The sequence below is a fragment of the Ostrea edulis genome, chromosome 1, assembly GCF_947568905.1.
Source record: "Ostrea edulis chromosome 1, xbOstEdul1.1, whole genome shotgun sequence".
Taxonomy (NCBI): domain Eukaryota; kingdom Metazoa; phylum Mollusca; class Bivalvia; order Ostreida; family Ostreidae; genus Ostrea; species Ostrea edulis.
In genome coordinates this window covers 12,568,045-12,587,865 of record NC_079164.1, presented here as the reverse complement: position 1 = coordinate 12,587,865, position 19,821 = coordinate 12,568,045, and the positions used below count along the sequence as shown (strand labels likewise).

Below are 19,821 nucleotides of genomic sequence, written 5' to 3'. Positions count from 1 at the left end.
CTGGCATCAACAATTTGTTTCTTGTAATCTTCTTCACCTGTAACGATCTTTTATTGAAATAGATCCTTACTGGGCCATAGTTTCAGGGAAAGTGCGATCCTGTTGAAAATTATCTACGACTAAGGGACCTCCTAATCCACTATACTATCCCCCCTTTAGTGAATTGATACCGCTGATACAGACCAATGTTAACCCCCTTGATCGAGCCCATATCGTCGGGATCGGAGGTGTCTTTAAAGTAGAGTTGAGATTGACGCACTTCGTAGTTTTCGGCGGATGTAGCCAGCAAGGTTTCGATGTAGGGCTTGTAGGGATAGTTTGTTCCCAGCTGTGTCACTGTCCAGAGTGTGCTGTAGACTAATGTCCATTTGTAGGGATAGTTTGTTCCCAGCTGTGCCACTGTCCAGAGTGTGCTGTAGACTAATGTCCACTTGTAGGGGTAGTTTGTTCCCAGCTGTGATACTGAAGTCTACTATAGACTAGTGTCCGCAAAGATGCTATGTAGTGGTAAATTTGTCAAACCAACGCCATTTGCATCAGTGGTGGGAGCTTTGAAATGATTCAATATTCTTGGTTTATTCTAAGCTCATTCATCTTATGCATGTGCAATGTTCGTCAATAGTCAAATCTTTGATGACAGGAGCGACACGAATACCCCCAAAAGAGCGTCCTAAAACGATAATTAGGAAAAACTAATGATAATGTCATGGAGAGAGAGAGAGAGAGAGAGAGAGAGAGAGAGAGAGAGAGTTTCACCAGGGAGATTGATACATGACCTTGCTAAGACAATCAAATTCACGAAATGCATTCAAGATTTTTTTTTTTTTACTTTGGATCTGTCGCCTTGAATTTGTTATGTTGCTGCGTTCGATGTTGTTGGGGCATTGTTCTAAGTTACATATTTGTTGTCTTGATTTGGTTGTGTTATGTTTGATGTTGTTGGGACACCATTCTACATTTTAAAAAAACCCAAAACCAAATAATAAGTTGATGTAAAAGAAGAAACAATATTGAACATCAATTATTAAAGGTTTCTCTTTTTAAACTAAATGTATGTAAATGAATAACAGAAAACTCCCTGTCGTGATATTTTGCTTTGATATTATACCGTCTGGGTCATTTTAACATAGACATTTGCAAGTGCTTCAATGGTATTCATTTCCTGTAAGATTAGAAGAAAGTGTCGGGGAAATGGCATTGCTATTGATAACGAGTCCCAGCCCATAACTGAATTTCACGCGGCGGTAATGCGGGATTTTTAAACTGATTAACTTTTTTCATGTGCGTACGTTTTGGGGAAGCTTCTAAGACGATGAAGAAAAGTGAATGAAGACCTTCGCCCATTCCAACAACCTACACCGCCTCCACCCCAGCCCAAACAGCTCCGCCGCTCACCTCGACAGCGAAAACTCCCAAATAAGCTGTCGTATTGACTGCGTTATAATATATATTTTCTTCTTTTTGCATGTATTATTAATATTATTTTTTTTCTTCTTAAAATCCGTATGTTGTAATATGAATTCTGTCATTTCAAATAGATTGTATTTTAAAACAATGTTTGTTTGCCCTCTCTAGACCGAATCATTTAAAAAAATATATATAGTTGTTAGCCGATTCATTTTCTATTTGATAAAACATATCCTTTCAAATAATTTTTATACACCACCTTGAAGTTAATTTCCCCTTTCCTATCAATCCAAAGTTTAAACACAGTCGAGAGAGGATAAACAAAAAGTTTTTTTTTTTTTTTAAAGTAGCTACAAGTTATCAACATTTTTCTCTGTAATTTTTTTTTTACGAAGAATAAATTCTGAATATTTGATTTTTTCGTATTTTTTAAAATAACCTTTTCAGTTTTAATAACTTTAAGATATTTGTAAAGCATTGGTCAAAATTTTTGTTTTCAAAATTTCTTGAGACTCTCTTGCCCAGAGCATACACTCGCAAGTTAAGATAAGACAGCTTTTATACTGTTTTAAGTTTAAAACAATTTTTAAAATGTATCGTCAGTTAGGATAAGTTCAAGAAACTATTTTAGGACTAAGATGTGTCCTAAGAGTGTTCTGAAACATATCGCAGTCTTAAGATAGCTTCATGAACATGCTCACTGGTTTTATAATCTTACGGGGCAGAATTTATTCCAAACATTCTACATGAAAAGAAATAATCTCTTGCTGTGGCCTTCAACTCGACATTAAGAGATACCGACGACGTTTTATGTATGAACAATAATCATTTTCATTCATATGTCTATTGGATAAATCCCATTGAACTCACAATAAAAGACACCACAGAGTCATCCACTTCCTGCTTCATATCTAGATGTTTTTTTTTAGTTAGATGTTAACAGCAACCTAACAACCCCTCGTTATGACGACTTCAGTTTCTCCATCGTCAACTTCCATATTTAAGTAGCAATGCCCCATTATCACCTGTGATACACAAGAGGTTGTTTTGGGGTATGGTCATTTTTGAATGGAGGTAGGCTACTGAAAAATAAGTCTGATGTTACAGGGGTTTCAACAGTCTCGCTATAAGTCAACATGTCGCAAATGTTATGATCGTTATAATTATCTAAATTACCAGTACAACCTGTCATTGGGTAAAATCCTGTCGGACATGTGTTTCATACCAATGATGCCGTTCTTTACCCACTGATTCCGACTACGGATTACTCCGTTTACCCGATCGATATATAAGACATACGGCGGGTGGGACCGATCGGCAGGGTATTTGTACTTCTCCACGACACCTGTCCTGTGGAGATCCGGGTTAGAATAGGTCCTCAGTAGCCCTTGCTTGGCGTAAGATGCGACTAAATGGGGCGGTTCCTCGGATGAGACCGCAAAATCCGAGGCTCTGTGTCACAGAGGGTGTGCCACGAAAAAGATCACTCCCTGATCAAAGACCGTAAGCGCCGAGCATAGGTCTAAATTTTGCAGCTCTTCACCGGCAAAGGTGACGTCTCCATATGAATGAAAATTTTTCGTGTGGGACGTTAAACAATATACAACCAACTAAGGCACTCCTATAAGCAATACAAAATAGAGAGATGGGCAAACATGGACCCCTGGATACATCAGAGGTGGGATCAGGTGCCTAGGAGGATTAATTCTATCCGCTGTTGATTGGTAACACCCACTGTGAGCCATATATCTTGATCAGATATATGGGGAGTAATCTGTAGTCAAAATCAGTGGATAAAGAACGGTCTAACGATTGGTATAAACATACAGGAAAACATTCAACCCAGAATACGTAATATATAAATATTGCATGTATTTGAGGGTAACATTGAAAATTTTCACCCCGAGAAAACCATTGTCAACCGAGGCGTAGCCGAGGTTGACAATGGTTTCTCGAGGGGTGAAAATTTCAATGTTTCCCTCAAATACATGCAATATTTGTTTTATTATACTGAATGTTATGTAAACTGGAAAGCAGAAAAACTTACGTCTGTTGACATTTGATCAATCACTGTCGTGCGACATTTCGTATTTCGATGCCAGTACTCATTACAAACGCTCAAACGACGTCGTCTAGCAATCTGCGGCGAACCGTACGCGCATAAATTTGACGCATGTGATAATTTTTTATATCACCCGTTGTCAAGTACTGTTACCCGTTGCTTGATACTATCACCCTGGGTCGCGTGTTTTCTGTTTTCAGAGGGTAACAATATGTTTTTTCAAATGCTTCTCGACCAATCAGGTTCGAGTATTTTACATGAAAGTATAATAATAAATATTATCATGCAAAAAATTACGTTTTCAAAACTCTACTTCATTTTATTCAGTTAGCATTGATTGCCATATACCTGTTTGGGGGTGATTAATCTTAAAGTATCGAGTTAAAACAGAACTTCTTTTTTTTCATTTGTCAAAAACATATTCAAGCTTCTATTACATGTATATTTAGTTGATTATTATTGAGGTTTATGTATGCAATAAGAATTATATGATTATATTGAAGACTTCAATGTAGTTATGATTTAAGGTGAGATCCTAGTAAGTTTTCAGATCGTGTGTATATACAATAAAGTATGCGCAAATCATAAGTTCGGATAAGAATTCGTCTATAATTCCAAAAAATTTAATCAAAGTTATAAATTTGGGGGAATAATTATGTAAACATGCATATCTATACGAGACTACCTTGTATTTTATATTTGACCCCTCTATTGGGTATTATTTTCTTTTTTCGGTAATTTCAATTGTTTCCAATTGATCTATGCACAATGATTTAAATCTTTTTAGGATGGATGGGTGGGGTAGGGGTTATTCATAAAGGTGACGCAGTACCAATTGTTTTCATATATATCTATATCATGGACATACTTTTCCAAACTCTAACCAGTGGTCCTAGTTTTGTTTCGTTTTATCTAACATTTGAAATTTCATTTATTTTACACATTTCCTGTTTAAATCAAAAGGAAGGAAGAAAAAAAAAACACAGAATGAAAAACAAACAAACAACATTAAATGATACAAAAAGATATGTGAAACACCGATGCCTTCAAAAGGCAGCAAAGTTGATAATCGCCACGGTTAGGGTTTTTCCGTTGAAAAAAGGTGTTGTCACAAGGTATACACATGAGAAATCGGAAAGCCCCTTCACCATCCACTCAAACGTTTTGGCTAAGGTGAAAGGTCTTACTGACAGACAGACTGACCAAAAATTATATATGCCCCCCTTCAAATTACGGGGGTATAAAAATATCCATACAAAAACATGTTAAACATACAGCTCGAAGATAACAATTGCATTTAAATGTCAGAAGCATTTTCCAAAAACGTCTCGGCTTTTATCTGTGCGAGATCCGTGGTAGCTACACCCTGGTGACTCCTAGACAATGCGTTATACGGTATTCTGTTACGAAGTGTGTTGTCTGTAAACATACCAGTCATCTGTACAACTTAGGCCAGTCCCTGTTTGCAGATCGACATGTAAGTAAAAACACCATTATATTATAGTATTGTGCGCATAAAATCTCAAAAAATATATGTAAAATTACTGACAATTCAATGTTGAGCAATTATTGAATTTTTGATAGCATTGGATTGAGAAGGACGGGAAGTTAAAACTTAACAAGGATGTCAGGGTCCGACAGAAAGAGAAATTCTTATCCGACCCCACCTCCTAAACCTCGAAGAACGTTTGCATCAAAGGTAACTACCATGTAGATGTAGTCAAGTCAAAACTTGTAAAAACGAAACCCACACAAGCAAGGTATTTAAATGGCAGAAGACATGTAACGCTGTAATTATTCTTTATTGATCAGAAAAAAATGTTGACGTTTGCATCCATATCGTAGCTACTAAATCCACTGATTTTTTTTTTTTTTTGCTTTGAAGAGAACTCTTGACCTGACAGGCGAAGAGTGTCAAACATCAGACGAGTATGATACATTATGGCCTTCAAATTGTGAGCCAGTTCTACAGAAGATCACACAAATGAAGGTAGAAGAACCAGACACGTCACACACAGGCGGGACGTGCCGTGGGGATGACCAAAAACGTGGCAACAAAAATAAGGTCAGCCAACCGAGTGCTCTCCCTTCTTATATCTGACATACAAAGTATTTCATGAAAAGGCAATGTGAATTTGAAGTGTTTGGGCCGAACATTTGAATGGATATACATTAGGGCTGGGTATTGGCTGGCGTATTGCGATATATTGCAATATTTTAAATTGTATTGCAATAAATATTGGTGTATTGCAATATTTTCAATAATAATTGGAGATGTAGTATTTTATCCACCTTGAAGGCTTCCATTATATTCATCACTGTTTGTTATCTTCACTTTTTCATACAGAATGTACATGCATGTACCTATTGATAAATAACAAAAGTTCTTGCATGTTAACCAGTTTTCATTGAAAATAAACATGAACAAAAATGAAGATTCATGAACATTGTATTGTTCGAGCAAAAGTTAAATAGGGGGTAGGATTTTCGATCTTTGGGTTTATTGAGCGACTTATTGACATAAATTCAGGTGCCTGTGATTATACATGATCTGCACTTTGGCAGTTGACTTATAATGACACGTTTTCCTAAATTGAAACAAAAACATGGAATGTAATGACAACTACAAGAAATAAAAGGTCATATCTCAATATTTGGAAGCTGTTCGCCTACGCAATAAGTTCCGGTAAAATAGAAGCTGCACACAGCGAAATTCAAACTCGTTGGTTTTAGTTCTATTTCTACTCTAATTAAAATGGAATTAATGGCAAGTCAGTTGTAAAGGTAATTTTTTGGTTGTATATCAGTGGTGACTTGATTTTACCAAGACATGTACTGAGTGCAAGTTTTATTTTGCTACATTGCTGGTAAATGGGATGCATTTTATCGTTAAACTGGGGTCCGTACGACATTATCACTTTAACGATAGAATATTTTATCTACATGTGATGCAACAGATTCGTTGTCCGGGTCCGACTGTCCCCCTACTGATTTGACTTCTGCGTTACATAATCTGCAAATGGCTACAGACCTGTCTATTTCGTTGTGGGTTTTTTTTTTTTTTTTTTGTCTTTCTTGAACCCAAAATGCAACCATGCATCAGCTTTCGCACGTTTATTTGGCACGATTACAAAGTTGACCAACGTTTCCTCTGACATCTTTACTGTATTTAATTTTATGAATCCCGAGCTCGTAACTTAATTCCGAGCCCGAGCATTTTTGCCGGTATAACGGTATTTGAAAAACGTATCACAATACGATTTTTTTTTTTAACAACAAATCGCAATACACCAGAATATTGATATTATTGCACAGCCCTAATATACATGTATAAAGCCTTTGCTGGTTAGAACAATGAAAAACAAGTCATTATCTATAACAGGAGGTGGGATGCCTACGTCCTTCTGTGAGGGACAAAATTTCTCAATTTGAGAATCAACGTTCCGACACAAAACCAAGATTTACTCAAGCGCAAACAACGAGCAAATTTAAATCTGTCCTCTCATCTGATGATGGTGAACGTGAGATGAGTGTTAAACGACCCATTCCAAAACCCAGAGTATTTAAAACGAAGGTAGGGGATTTAATGAACCTCCGATACTATAAACTTTATTACGATGTTATTTCAAGAATGTCAACAGTATATTACATGTATATTTCATATTTTTTAGAGTAATGAAACAGAAAAGAAAGACATAAAAGAGGATGTGTACACAGAGATAGATGACGAGAGAACTGACATCAAGTAAGACAAATATGTTACAAGGAACTGCGCGATAGATTATGTTTCATTGACAGGTTAAGACGAATATGTTACAAGTAACTGCGCGATAGATTATGTTTCATTGACAGGTAAGACGAATATGTTACAACGAACTGCGCGATAGATTAACAGGATATAGGGCTCACGGCGGGTGTGACCGGTCGACAGGGGATGCTTACTCCTCCTAGGCACCTGATCCCACCTCTGGTGTGTCCAGGGGTCCGTGTTTGCCCAACCATCTATTTTGTATTGCTTGTAGGAGTTATGAGATTCGAACGAAGAAAGTAAGTCAATAAGTATTCAAAGACTGATTGTGTTCAATCAAAATAAATATAGATAGCCAAAAGTATTGCACGGAAGACATTGTTTATTGACAAGCTAGCACTAGCAATTGGGGAGTCTAGAACTCTTTGGAAATACTCAAACACTTCGACAATATGCAAGTAGGGTAGGCGCCGGGTATATTTTCCAGTGTATTTGATTAGAAATGTTCATTCCTACTGCATAAAGTTATTTTTACCAGAAACATTTCCTTTTAATGGGAACTCAATATTCGACTGAGGAAACCAACACAAAACAATGACATACTGAGTATTTGACTGAAAACCCTGTGTGGCGTAGGGGGTGAATATTTTGTGGCGTAGGGGGTGAATATTTTGTGGCGTAGGGGATGAATATTTTGTGGCGTAGGGGGACCGGGAATCCTTTTAACGTAAGCAAAGTTTCTCACTAAAATACACATCTTCAGCAAAATCATATTGAAAATTCTTAAATCATTTTGTTCAATGGGAATCCAAGTAAAATCACAGTGCATGGTTGACGGTTATCTATATGTTTAGACTTATGTGCTTTGCAGAGTAAAATTGATAGCATGTAGAGAAAATGATGGAATCCCAACCAACCCAGCACATAGGTTCGAAATTAACTTTTTCAAACACTAGTCCGTACGGACTAATGACTATTGATGTTCCCTAGTCCTCAAAGCATTTCAATAGTCCGTCCAGTATATCATATGAAATTATCTTAATTTTATTGAGTAGTATTTAATCAAACCAAACTCATCACATTTGCAAACAATTCAGACCACCATGCTTTATTTTGCATTCACGATCTTCAGAAGCATGCATTAACCTCCGAATTAATCCCGTAACCCCTTTTATAAACGTCCATAAGTGCGTTCGAGATCGACGTTCCCGTTGTTCTCGTGCTCAGTTCTTAGAGTCACAGGAGTTCAAAATTTTATCAATAAAGTCAATAAAATTCACTCGATTGACCAAGTCATGAGCTATAGTGTTATATTTTATGAACTCCTGTGTTAGAGTCGCTAATGACGAGAACGTGCGCACAAACGTGTTCTTCGACCACACTACTTACAGAGGTGGTGTGAGTTCTTGCAGCTTGAACCCGTTCTCGTGATGCGTACTCGGTGTTCGGAATCGGCAGGAATTTGTACTCGTGCGAAGAACGGCGGTCTCGAACGCACTCCATGTGTTTGGAAGATCAACATATCATTGTTGTCACGCAAACACTTTACCATGCAGGTAATCGATTATAACTTCAAACATCTAAGAGACTCAGACAAATTTGCTAAAATCTTACCCAATTCAAGATTGATTTCTGGATTTTCACTTGTCCGTACGCATCGTTGCAATAGAGAGTTTACTAGTCCGACATGTTTTTTTACTAGTCTCGGACTTACGGACATGAGGTAATTTCGAACCCTGTTCAGACATATACGATTTATGCGGGAAATATTATATGCGTCAAAATCAAACTTACGACATTTTTCACAGTTATTTCCCCCTGAATAACACGCTGTGGTGCTATTCTTTACTCAGAGTTCCGTGCGCTACGAGCACTAGACCTCTGCCATCGGCTTTTTAAAAAGAAATCCTGTAAAAAGTGTTTAATATCAAATATTTATGTTTTGGACTACATGTTGTAAAATATTTAGTCATATTATGAAATGCTTTTGGTGGAATTAAATTGGTGCTTACTGTAAATTGTTTAAAATCGCGGTTTTCTGATCCTAAATTTGGAACTACTTCGTAATATGCGTTTGAATGTAGGTCATTCACGTGGTAGAGATTTAACGTAAACATGGAATCAAAAGTAAGAAAAAAGAGGCAAACAGCTTAAAGGTAAAAATGTACATATCAAAGTGCCAGTGGGCTATGAAAGAGCCTGATGTATCACCTGTTACCAGAACTTTTAAAAGGAAAGGACACGAGAATGGCTGTTTATATCATGTGGTTATATTGTCACGTGATTCCAAGCGTTGACAGAGACGTAAGGGATTCCGAAGCTTGCGTAACGCACCCTCTGGTGAGCGAATGCTTGCGGTCCATGCTAGAATGAACTCTGGGCATAGTTTGGTTGCGGTCCTCAATTCATTGCATCTTTATAAGGATGTACTATTTCTGATTGTACATGTAAATAAGTGCCAGTTAAGGAATAATGTAATTACTGACAAATAATATTAATGTACAATACTTTTAGTCGTTGATTATATTGATGTTTCCATTGTGTAATTTTTCGCAGTCCCCAGCATTTTTATATCAGGGTAAGGATGTCTTTAAAATATCATCAATTATTCATTATTACTTTTCAGAAATTACATGTGCAAACAAAGCATGTAATTATTATCTTGTAATCATTTCACACTGTGGACAAAAATAGCAGGTGTCAATGACCGGAAAATGTTGATTATATCGAACACGCGTCTCTAATACAATCTTTTCATTGAAATATGTTTAATTCATTCTTTTTAAAACCAATGTGAGTGTAAATCATCTTACTCAAATATACACATAAATAATTATCAAAAACGTAGCAATAGAAGGGGGTGCCAGAGATTTTTTTGTGTGTACATGCATAGTTAATTTTCCGAACAAAGTTTGATCTATAAACTACCTCCATTTATTAAAATATTTGAATTGTAAAATTTAAGGAACCGATCAATCCCCCCCCCCCCCCCGCTATTAAGGATTTAAACTGGATTTTGTTATATTTGTTTCGTTTTTGTTTTTCAAGAATTTTCATACTCTTGTGAGGTCAACTTTTCCATACCTCCTACCCCCCCCCCCTCTTTAAAAAAAAAAACAAAAAAACAACCATCCTACGTGCCTGAAAACATTTACATCACATGCTTTTATCTTGCTTTATTTCTGGATATTCCTGAAATTCTGGGTATTACATGTAATTGTATCATAACTTTGACAGAATTAAACATTAGACACGACTGACCCCCCCCCCCCCCCCCCCCCCCCCCCTCTTCCGCCATCCATTCATTCAATTTGATGAAATGTACTTCGTAAACAGTGTTATCCATAACTTCGAAGAAACTAGAACTTGGTATTTTCAGAGATATGATACAACCATAATTCTTGGTAATTCTTGACATCAGAAATTTTGAAACACCATCTAATGTCATGTTTACAGAACTTAACTGGTTGCCCCAATCAGATTACTTTGTCTATAGAAAAGTCATTTTAGTGTATAAAGTTTTACATGGTTCAATGCCAGATTATTTAAATGTTTTTAAATATGTATCAGAAGTCATTCAGAGGCAAACTAGAAATTCTTATTCAAATATATTGTATATACCCAGGGCAAAAACAGAATATTATAGAAGATCTTTCAGCATTTCAGGGAGCACAGTGTGGAATGCCTTGAGTCAAAATATAAGAAACCCAACAAGCGTTGCGTGTTTTAAGAGAAATTATATTAGAGATTATCACCATACTTTTTAAGCTTCATTTTGTTCCTATTTATCTTACATTCATAATTATTTCTTAAGTTTATATGTATTCTACTTCTTTTAATCTGTGTTTATTTTACTAATATCTGTCTGAATGTATGTTATATGCAGGACCATATTGAAAACTAGTGTGATCACTAAATATGTAATCCTGGATAAATAAAGGCTTTATTATTATTATTATTATTACCATTAGCTCAGCATAAAAAATATTTTGGTACCGTAAGCTTTGTTAATACTACATGTATTTTATCTTAAGCTTAGGACTGCATCGATACGCAGTATTAAGCACGCCTTCAATTTCCTGTGAAAGGGCAGTAACTGCAAAAATATAGAAAATTCGTTGACGTTTCGGTCGTAAAGTTTCTTGAAAGGGATTTTCGCTCAATGGATCAAGAAGGATTGTTGTATCTTTTTGGAGTAACGCATTTAGGTAGTGTTTCTAAATCCTCTTTTTTACCAGTGTTACTCGACTACTCGTTTTGGTTTATTTACATAGGCACCTGAAGTAAGGATACTACTTAACCCCAACCCCCTTGATTTTTTTTAGGCGACAATTTTCCGAAATTTGTGGATTCCCTGTCTATCTCATTCTAATTTCTATTCATGTAATCGTTTCATACTTTTTGTAAGCTTTAAAGATTGTTATTTTATTATACCAGTAGAATGTAAATCTCTAAAGCTTACAAAAAGGTGAAACGATTGTACATAAATCAATATTAGTGTGAGATAGATAGGGAATCCACACATTTCGGAGAAATTATCGTGCAAAAAAATATCAAGGTGGGGGGGGGGGGGGGGGGGGGGCTAAGTTGTATCCATACTTCAGGTGTCTGTGTTTATTTAACCTAAGATTTTTTTTCTGGTCTTGCATTATCTGAAATTATGAATTGTTCATGTCAATTTCATTAAAATATGAAACTGTCTTAATCATCTGGTATTGTGGTAATATATTTTAGAGAATGTTTTTTAACGAAAATCTAATGGCATAGAAAGTCGCACACATAATTGTCGGTTTATCGTACGAATATCAGAGAACCTTGAACAAGTTTGAATTTGATATTTATATATTCATTGTGTTTAAGATGTGGATTTTGGTAACAAACTCTGCCACAAAGGGAGTCTCGGCCCTCCCAAAGCCACAACATTTTCACCCTCTACTCCACACGGGGTTTTCAGTCAAATACTCGGTATGTCATGATTTTGTGTTGGTTTCCTCAGTCAAATATTGAGTTCCCATTCAAAGGAAATGTTTCTGGTAAAAAAAAACTTTCGACTTTATGGGTAGAAATGAAGACTTCTCATTAAATATACCGAAAAATATACCCTGCGCCTACCCTACTTGTAGATTGTCGAAATGTTTCAGTATTTTCAAAGAGTTCTAGACTCCCCAATTACTAGTGCTATCTTGCCAAAAACCACTGTCTTCCGTCCAATACTTTTATCTAGCTAGATTTATTTGGATTAAACACAATCAGTCTTTGAATACTTATTGACCTACTTTCTTCGCTTGGAATTCACATTCCCGCGCTACACTGATCACGGTCCCCGCATGTTGTATTATACACGGTGGGATTGGGAAATTTCACCGAGGGGTAAGATTCGCGCCATTTACAAAACATGGACAGATGGATATATGGAAATATAAAAAGTAGCACAAATTACGGATTGGTTTTGCATGGGTGAAAAAACTTTTCCGGACATTTCTGTGAATTTAAAAACTTGAAAAGTATAAATAGTGCAGTCCGTGCGATATATTATACGTGATACACTAAAATCCATGTGTACGGATTTATTATACCCGGAAAAAGACCACAAAATGCACGTAAAGAATTACAAGAAATTTAATTACATAATGATATCATTTTCCAACTCTTTTAAACTATATATTTGATTGTTTGAGACTCCTAATTTCTTTAATACTAGTAAGCGTTAAATTGTACGATCATGGATGAAACCATTGGCAACATTTTCTACAATTAAACATGAATCCATAGTCAGGCATTCTGCAAGTATAAAACAATTGTATCTAAATAACATCTACTGACTGTTGACACTTACTAGGAGATGAAGGGAGTTCATGGAAACTTGTGTTGCTTATACAATCCATTAATTGTGGTCTCATTGCTTTCGTATCAAATGTATTTTTTCTGTAAGTCCACCAAATCATAACTCCAAGGATTTTACAATTACATGATCACCAGTCATTTCCATTTTCCTGTACACCAGACTTCATTAAGGAAAGGTGAAGATAACGAACAGTGATCAATCTCTTAACTCCTATAAGCAATACAAAATAGAGAGTTGGTCAAACACGGACCCCTGGACACACCAGAGGTGGGATCAGGTGCCCAGGAGGAGTTTGCACCCCCTGTCGACCGGTCACACCCGCCGTGGGCCCTACATCATGTAAACGGAGTTATCCGTAGTAACAATAAGTGTGCCAAGAACGGCCTAAAAATCGGTACGAAACAAGTCAGACAGCACTTGACCCAATGATAGGTTGTATTGACAATCTAGATCGTTAACGACCATAGAATTGGCAAAATGCTGACTTTAAACGAGGCTTTTGAAACCTCTGTACCATCAACTTGTTTGTCAGTAGCCTGCCTCGATTAAAAAGAACAAGCTCTTGCGTATCGAATCAGTTGAGAGATATAAACACCATATGCAGGTGATAATGGAATATTGCTACATAAATATGGGAAGTTGAAGATGGAGAAACTGAAATCATCCAGTTTGTCATAAAGTTGAGTTGTTAGTTTGCCGTTGATATCTACTTTCAATAAAATATCTAAGTATGAAGCAGAAGTAGGCGACTCTGTGGTGTCTTTTATTTCGAGTTCACAGGGATATATCGAATCAACATATGAATTAAAATTATCATTGTTAATGCATAAAACATCGTCGATATAACTAAATGTCGAATTCAAACCCACAACAAGAGATTGTTTCTTCTCACGTAGAAGTTTTTGAATAAATGCTGCTTCATAGAAATATAAAAACAGGTCAGCTAACAAAGGAACACAATTCGTGCCCATTGGAATTCCAACAGACTGTTGGAAGACCTGATCGCCTAACAAAGATATTGTCAATGAGGAACTCCAGTATATTTTTTATTTCAACTTCAGAGTACATGTGAGTGGAATCAGAGTGGTGTTTAACAAAGTATTGTTTTGGATGACCGATCAATAGATATGAATATTTCCGTGAACAGTAGTGATTTGTTCCAGAGAATGCATTATATTTACAATACCCATTTGAACAACGGAAGGGATTGAATTCGACATTACGCTGTTATGAACTTTTACAGATGAAGATATGGAAGTTGTGAACATGACCCAGTGTAGACCATCACTCTTGGGATGTATATTGACTATCTGGATAAAATTGTCCATAACTGGGAGAAAGGAAGGATTTTCAGCATAAACACGTGGTTGAAAGTCCGCAATATATACATATAGAAATAATTTTAAGATGTCTGGACTGTGTCAATCACGGAATCATCGAACCATCCGTTATTTTTAATTCCGTTTATTCGACCAAGAGATTTATCCGTGAGTGTAACCTATACGGATTCAACATTTGCACGGACGTCATCAGTGATTTCCTCACTTACGGATTCCTTCGTCACGGCTATTTTTTTATTGTCGTATTTAATTATTTGACAGCTATGTCTTCTGGTTACGCATACTCTACATCCCCAGGTTACGGGTTTCTCCCGGTTCTATCTTCCACGCATGTTTTTCCATAGAAGTGTTAAATTTACGGGTTAATACACACATAAATCATTATGCAATTTCCCGCAAAACAGTGAAATTCTTGGATTTTATTAGCACGGAAATATAAACGTACATCCGGAAACACCCCTTTCGAAAATAATTAAGAGTTATTAGAAATTATACAGGAATATTTTGCATCGGGGAAATTCAAACGATACATAGTTGTCTAATTCAACCCATAATTACGAATTATCCCATCGTCGGAATAAATACTATTCTTTCACTTATATTGACTTTCTTTCCTTGGCAAGTTTTGTTGAATGTGAACGTTTTCTGTTCATTCTCTGCGAAACAAAATAAAATTCTGGGTTTTTATAGAATCTACTAGGACTATTGATATGTGGCTTCTAGTAGAATTTGATAAGTTTTGTACACCTCAAAGGAAAGATATAGGTGTTGATATCTTTGTTAAATCTATCAGTCACGGAAATTTCCCTTGCATTGTGACATCACTGTGAGTGTTTCATCATATTATGACCTTGCGAAAACTACAGAATGAAGACTATATTTTGATATGCCCCAACATTAATTTCATTCCGTAATTCAACAGAATTATACATCATTACACAACTTTAAATTTTTAGACACGAAATTCTTTGGTTTTAGAAAACATCACTCACTTTGCAGACGTTATCAATGAGCACTTTGCTTTTAAAATTCAACAATGGCAAACAAGGGATGGTGCCCTGAAATGAAAATAGTGTAAACGATCTCTGAACACAATACTTTTATGGATATTTCATTTTGGTTGCCCAAACATATTTTTGATTAGCAAATAATGGATCCCTAACGTAGCGAAAACTGATACTTAATGGAAAACACACAATAGTGGAATTTCAGATGGTTAATATGCTTACTGGATACCTGTGTTAGAGATAATAGGTTAAATCGAAAATCCGTATGGGTGTTTCTTAACTGCGCTAGAGCATTTCTAATTCACATATCACACTGTTGTGTATTTACAGGAGAGAGTATCAATACGTTGCTGCTATTGATGTAGGGACTGCTTATTCGGGGTACGCCTTTTCAAGTCGTGAGCATTTTGACAGAAATCCGATAGATATCATCAGTCCAAACTGGAACGACGGCACGTTCCTGTCCCTGAAAACGTCCACCTGTGTGCTGTACAATGCCCATGGACAACTGGATTCATTTGGATTTGAGGCAGACAACAAGTATTACGAAATGTCCATGAACGACCCAGACGTACTGGAACACTGGTTAAAGTTCACACATTTCAAAATGAAATTATATGATGCAAAGGTGTGTATTACGATAGCATAGAGGATATTACTCACAGAGGGTCTTATTTGTTCCTCTGAAATATAAAAAAGTTAATTATATTCACATTTCGACGCACAGAATATTTTAGAAGGGCAATGTTGATGACGTATTTGTTTACATTACTTTGTACATAATGACATCACAACGACCACCACTATAGGCATTTCGTATATATTTTCCAAATAGTCAACAATATAAAGTGTTTTCAAAGTTATATGAAGCACAACCTGTTATCTAATTATTATATGTGTTTATTGATTGTGTGATTAATATTCAAATGTACTACTTTGGGTCCAGGATGCGTTTGAATTGAAATTATTTGTATTTCTATTTCAAAAGTCATCATTTTTATAAGTACTTTATAATTTCGAAACCCTAATCCTCCATAAATATACCCCGATGAAGAAAAGTTTTATAGGTGATAAAAGTCATTTGCTATATATACTTAAATTCGGCAAACGTGGGCATTTGTTGGAATCGCAAATTAACGGAGTACTTTTATGCATAAACTTTTCAAGCGATGCCGCATACATACCATGCAGATGTAAAGAAAAGTGGAAAGTTATTACATATTGCAATCGTTATTTCTCAGACACTAAACATGTTTTATCTATGAATTTGAGAAGTGGAAAGTTATTACATCATATAATCGTTATTTCTCAGACACTAAACATGTTTTATCTATGAATTTGAGTATCTGAATGTAAAACTCTGGCATAATCAATGCAAAAAATATTTAACGTATTTGTTTCAAAGAAGTATCTGCAAATTAATCTTGCACTAAATGAGCTACCCATGTTCAATTTATAGGGACCCCTTGAACACATGATGCTTGAGGCTGACGAGGGAGGATCTATGCCAGCATTGATTATATTTTCTGACGTCATCAGATACCTGAAACGAAGCATCATTGAACACATTCGACAATTAAAATCTGACGTCATTGATGATGATGTTCGTTGGGTGGTCACAGTGCCCGCAATATGGAACGATGAGGCGAGAAAGTTCATGATCAAAGCTTCTGTTAAGGTTTGACATTACATATTTACATTATAATGCGTGTTTGAACATTTGAGAAAAGAAATTAGTTGCTGATTAAACAAGGTAGCCCAATATATTGTTGACTGACCCGCTCTGATAGAGACAAGATATATATTGGTTTTGTTTTGTTTTAATTTTTTGTCATAGGCTGGAATACACGCAGATGATCTTTTTCTCTGCTTGGAACCGGAAGCTGCTGCAGTGATGTGTAAAGAGTTAAAAGTTCAAAATTATATTGACACAAAATCTGACGGAGTGATGGCATTCATGTTGGGGTCAAAATTCGTCGTAGTTGATCTCGGAGGTCAGTAAAATTCGTCGTAGTTGATCTAGGAGGTAAAATTCACCATTCAGAATCCTTGTATTTTCATAATTTTATTCTTCTGTAATTAAGATCTGAACTTTATTTAAAACAGTGTGACAGATTCTAAACGCTATTATTTGGAAATTTAGTCATTTCCGTCTTTGTGTAATGGTAGGTAGGGCTATATGGACCGTGGGTATCGGTCTGGGTAGCTCAGTAGTTAGAACACCTGACTAATAATGCAAGAGTTCTAGGTTCGATTCCCGATCCAGCCATATATTTTTTACTTTTCTATATATTGCATGTGGTGCCGTTGACCATACCTGTGCTTGTAGGCAGTCATGCCAGGGGCCAAAATAGAAAGGAGTGTGTGTCTTTAAGGGCAAAGATAGTTTGCGGAAGGAAACAAATATGGCTAGGGCTATATGGATCGTGGATATCGGCCTGGGTAGCTCAGTGTTCAAAGCACCTGACTAGTAATGTAGAGGTCCCAGGTTCAATTATCGGTCCAGTCATATATTTTCTTCTTTTCTACATGTATATATTGTAGGAATTATGGATTTGTTTTCATGTACACTATTATTCCATCAGGTGGCACTGTGGATATCACGACCAATGAAGTTGTGCCAAATGGTATGATCCGGGAACTGAAGTGTTGCAGAGGAAGTGACTGTGGTGGAACATATGTGAATAAACGTTTCCGAGAGTTTATAGAAGGCATTGTTCACAAAGATTTCGAACTTTTGAACAAAACATACCGGACTGAAATGAACGACTTGTGGAGAAGCTTCGAAATCAAGAAGAGGCAAGTTGATCCTCAAAAATCACAATACGTCATGCTTCAAATACCATCTATCATAGCCCAGAAAATTATACCCGAGAAATTAAGTAAATTTAGTATAACTCTTGTGCGAGACAAACTCAAATTTCCTATGGAAATTTTTCAAACTTTTTTTGCGTCCTCGGTATCAATCATTCTCAGTTGCCTTCGCGAGGTAGTCACGGATGACATTAATTCGATATTACTGGTGGGTGGCTATGCAGGGTGTAAGGAAATCCAATGCATTGTTAGGAAAACTTATCCTAAACAGCGCTTGGTCTGTCCCCATGATCCTGATTTAGTCGTTGTGAAAGGTGCAGTCATCTTTGGACACAACCCGGCCGTCATTTCATCCAGGATTAGTAAACTCTGGTATGGTATTCAGATACAGCCAGAATTTACTCCTATAGAAACATTAAATGAAGGCAACTTCTATCCTGTGATTAAAAAGGGTCAACCAATAAAAATTGGAGATAAATTGCAGCATAAATTTTACATCACGGACTCATTTGAAGGCGATGTTATCAATGTGAAACAAGTGAGTTTCTCTGGTGATGAAATGCCGGTAAATGTTGAGGACGCAAGAGGTGTGGAATCAGAGCACTCACTTCGTGTTCCAGTGCCTGTGTACCAAGGCAACATGAAGAGGATTCTGAGAATTATCGTGAAATTCAAAGGAACGGAGCTAGAATATTCGTCTTTTGTAACCCTAATACTCTGTCCAACAAAAAATGTTATTCAAGTTAAATGACATTGACATATTTCTAAACTGTTCTATGATGAAAATATTGACGTTGAAATATTTGAATTATATATGAAAGCCCATTGAGCATTCGAGATTAAAAATACCAGATGAGAATTTCGAGATTTGGAATTCGAATTTCGAAATCCAATATCGAAATATAGGTCTCAATATATATTTTGAAAGAGAAAACGTATTCTATGCGAACTCATCAAATGTAAAGGTCGCACTAGCAGTATTTTTATGTTTTGTTGAAACTGACCTATGTTTTCTAAGCAGTTAAACAATTATTGTTATGATAATCCCTGTGTGTATTCTAATATTTGTTATGTTATTTGTAATCATTTTTTAAAATTATGCACGATATTTGTTTCTAGTAAAGATACAAATTGTATTTTATCGCAATTTGTGTTTTGTAGCGACGGTTGGATGAACGCTTTTAAATTAATATCTTGCATTCCTAGTCAATTCATTCGTTTCTGCATTTATCTTTAGGACTCGCATGTTTCCGACAATTCAAATAAATGATAAGCTTTAACACTGGACATGTTTTTGTTACGATTTAATGGAAACAAAGATAGCTGCAGTGTTGCCTTGGATTAATAACGATGCTTTAATATATATTGTGTCATTGTATGGAGACAGGTCCGTAGAAGGTCAGGTCTATAGAAAGCTGGGGTGTGTGTTCCTACTCAAATAACTCTGTACTTTATGCGAACCTGGTCAAATAATGACTGAAACATCTCATAATACACATTAAATAGAAATGGAATGGAAGGTTATATGAAGACTATTTACTGCTGACACCTCAGTAACAATTCTGTTCATAAATTAATCCATAGGTTTACCAATATAC

At 36.1% G+C, this 19,821-nt stretch overlaps 1 protein-coding gene and 1 long non-coding RNA gene across 2 annotated transcripts; one reads left to right on the top strand and one right to left on the bottom strand.

The window, feature by feature from the left end:
- Window positions 1–4,365: 4,365 nt before the first annotated feature.
- On the bottom strand, window positions 4,366–6,646 carry LOC130051212 (uncharacterized). The gene is made up of 2 exons (XR_008799617.1): window positions 6,501–6,646; window positions 4,366–4,928 (listed from the first exon to the last, which is right to left on the bottom strand). It is a non-coding gene; the product is annotated as an uncharacterized LOC130051212 (long non-coding RNA).
- Window positions 4,815–19,510, top strand: LOC125664060 (heat shock 70 kDa protein 12B-like). The gene is made up of 9 exons (XM_048896570.2): window positions 4,815–4,946; window positions 5,054–5,168; window positions 5,355–5,534; window positions 6,852–7,043; window positions 7,141–7,214; window positions 15,740–16,037; window positions 16,869–17,087; window positions 17,247–17,403; window positions 17,995–19,510. Exons 2-9 carry the CDS (start codon window positions 5,094–5,096, stop codon window positions 18,972–18,974), a joined length of 2,175 nt encoding a protein of 724 aa, XP_048752527.2. The 5' UTR covers window positions 4,815–4,946; window positions 5,054–5,093; the 3' UTR covers window positions 18,975–19,510.
- Window positions 19,511–19,821: the final 311 nt, after the last annotated feature.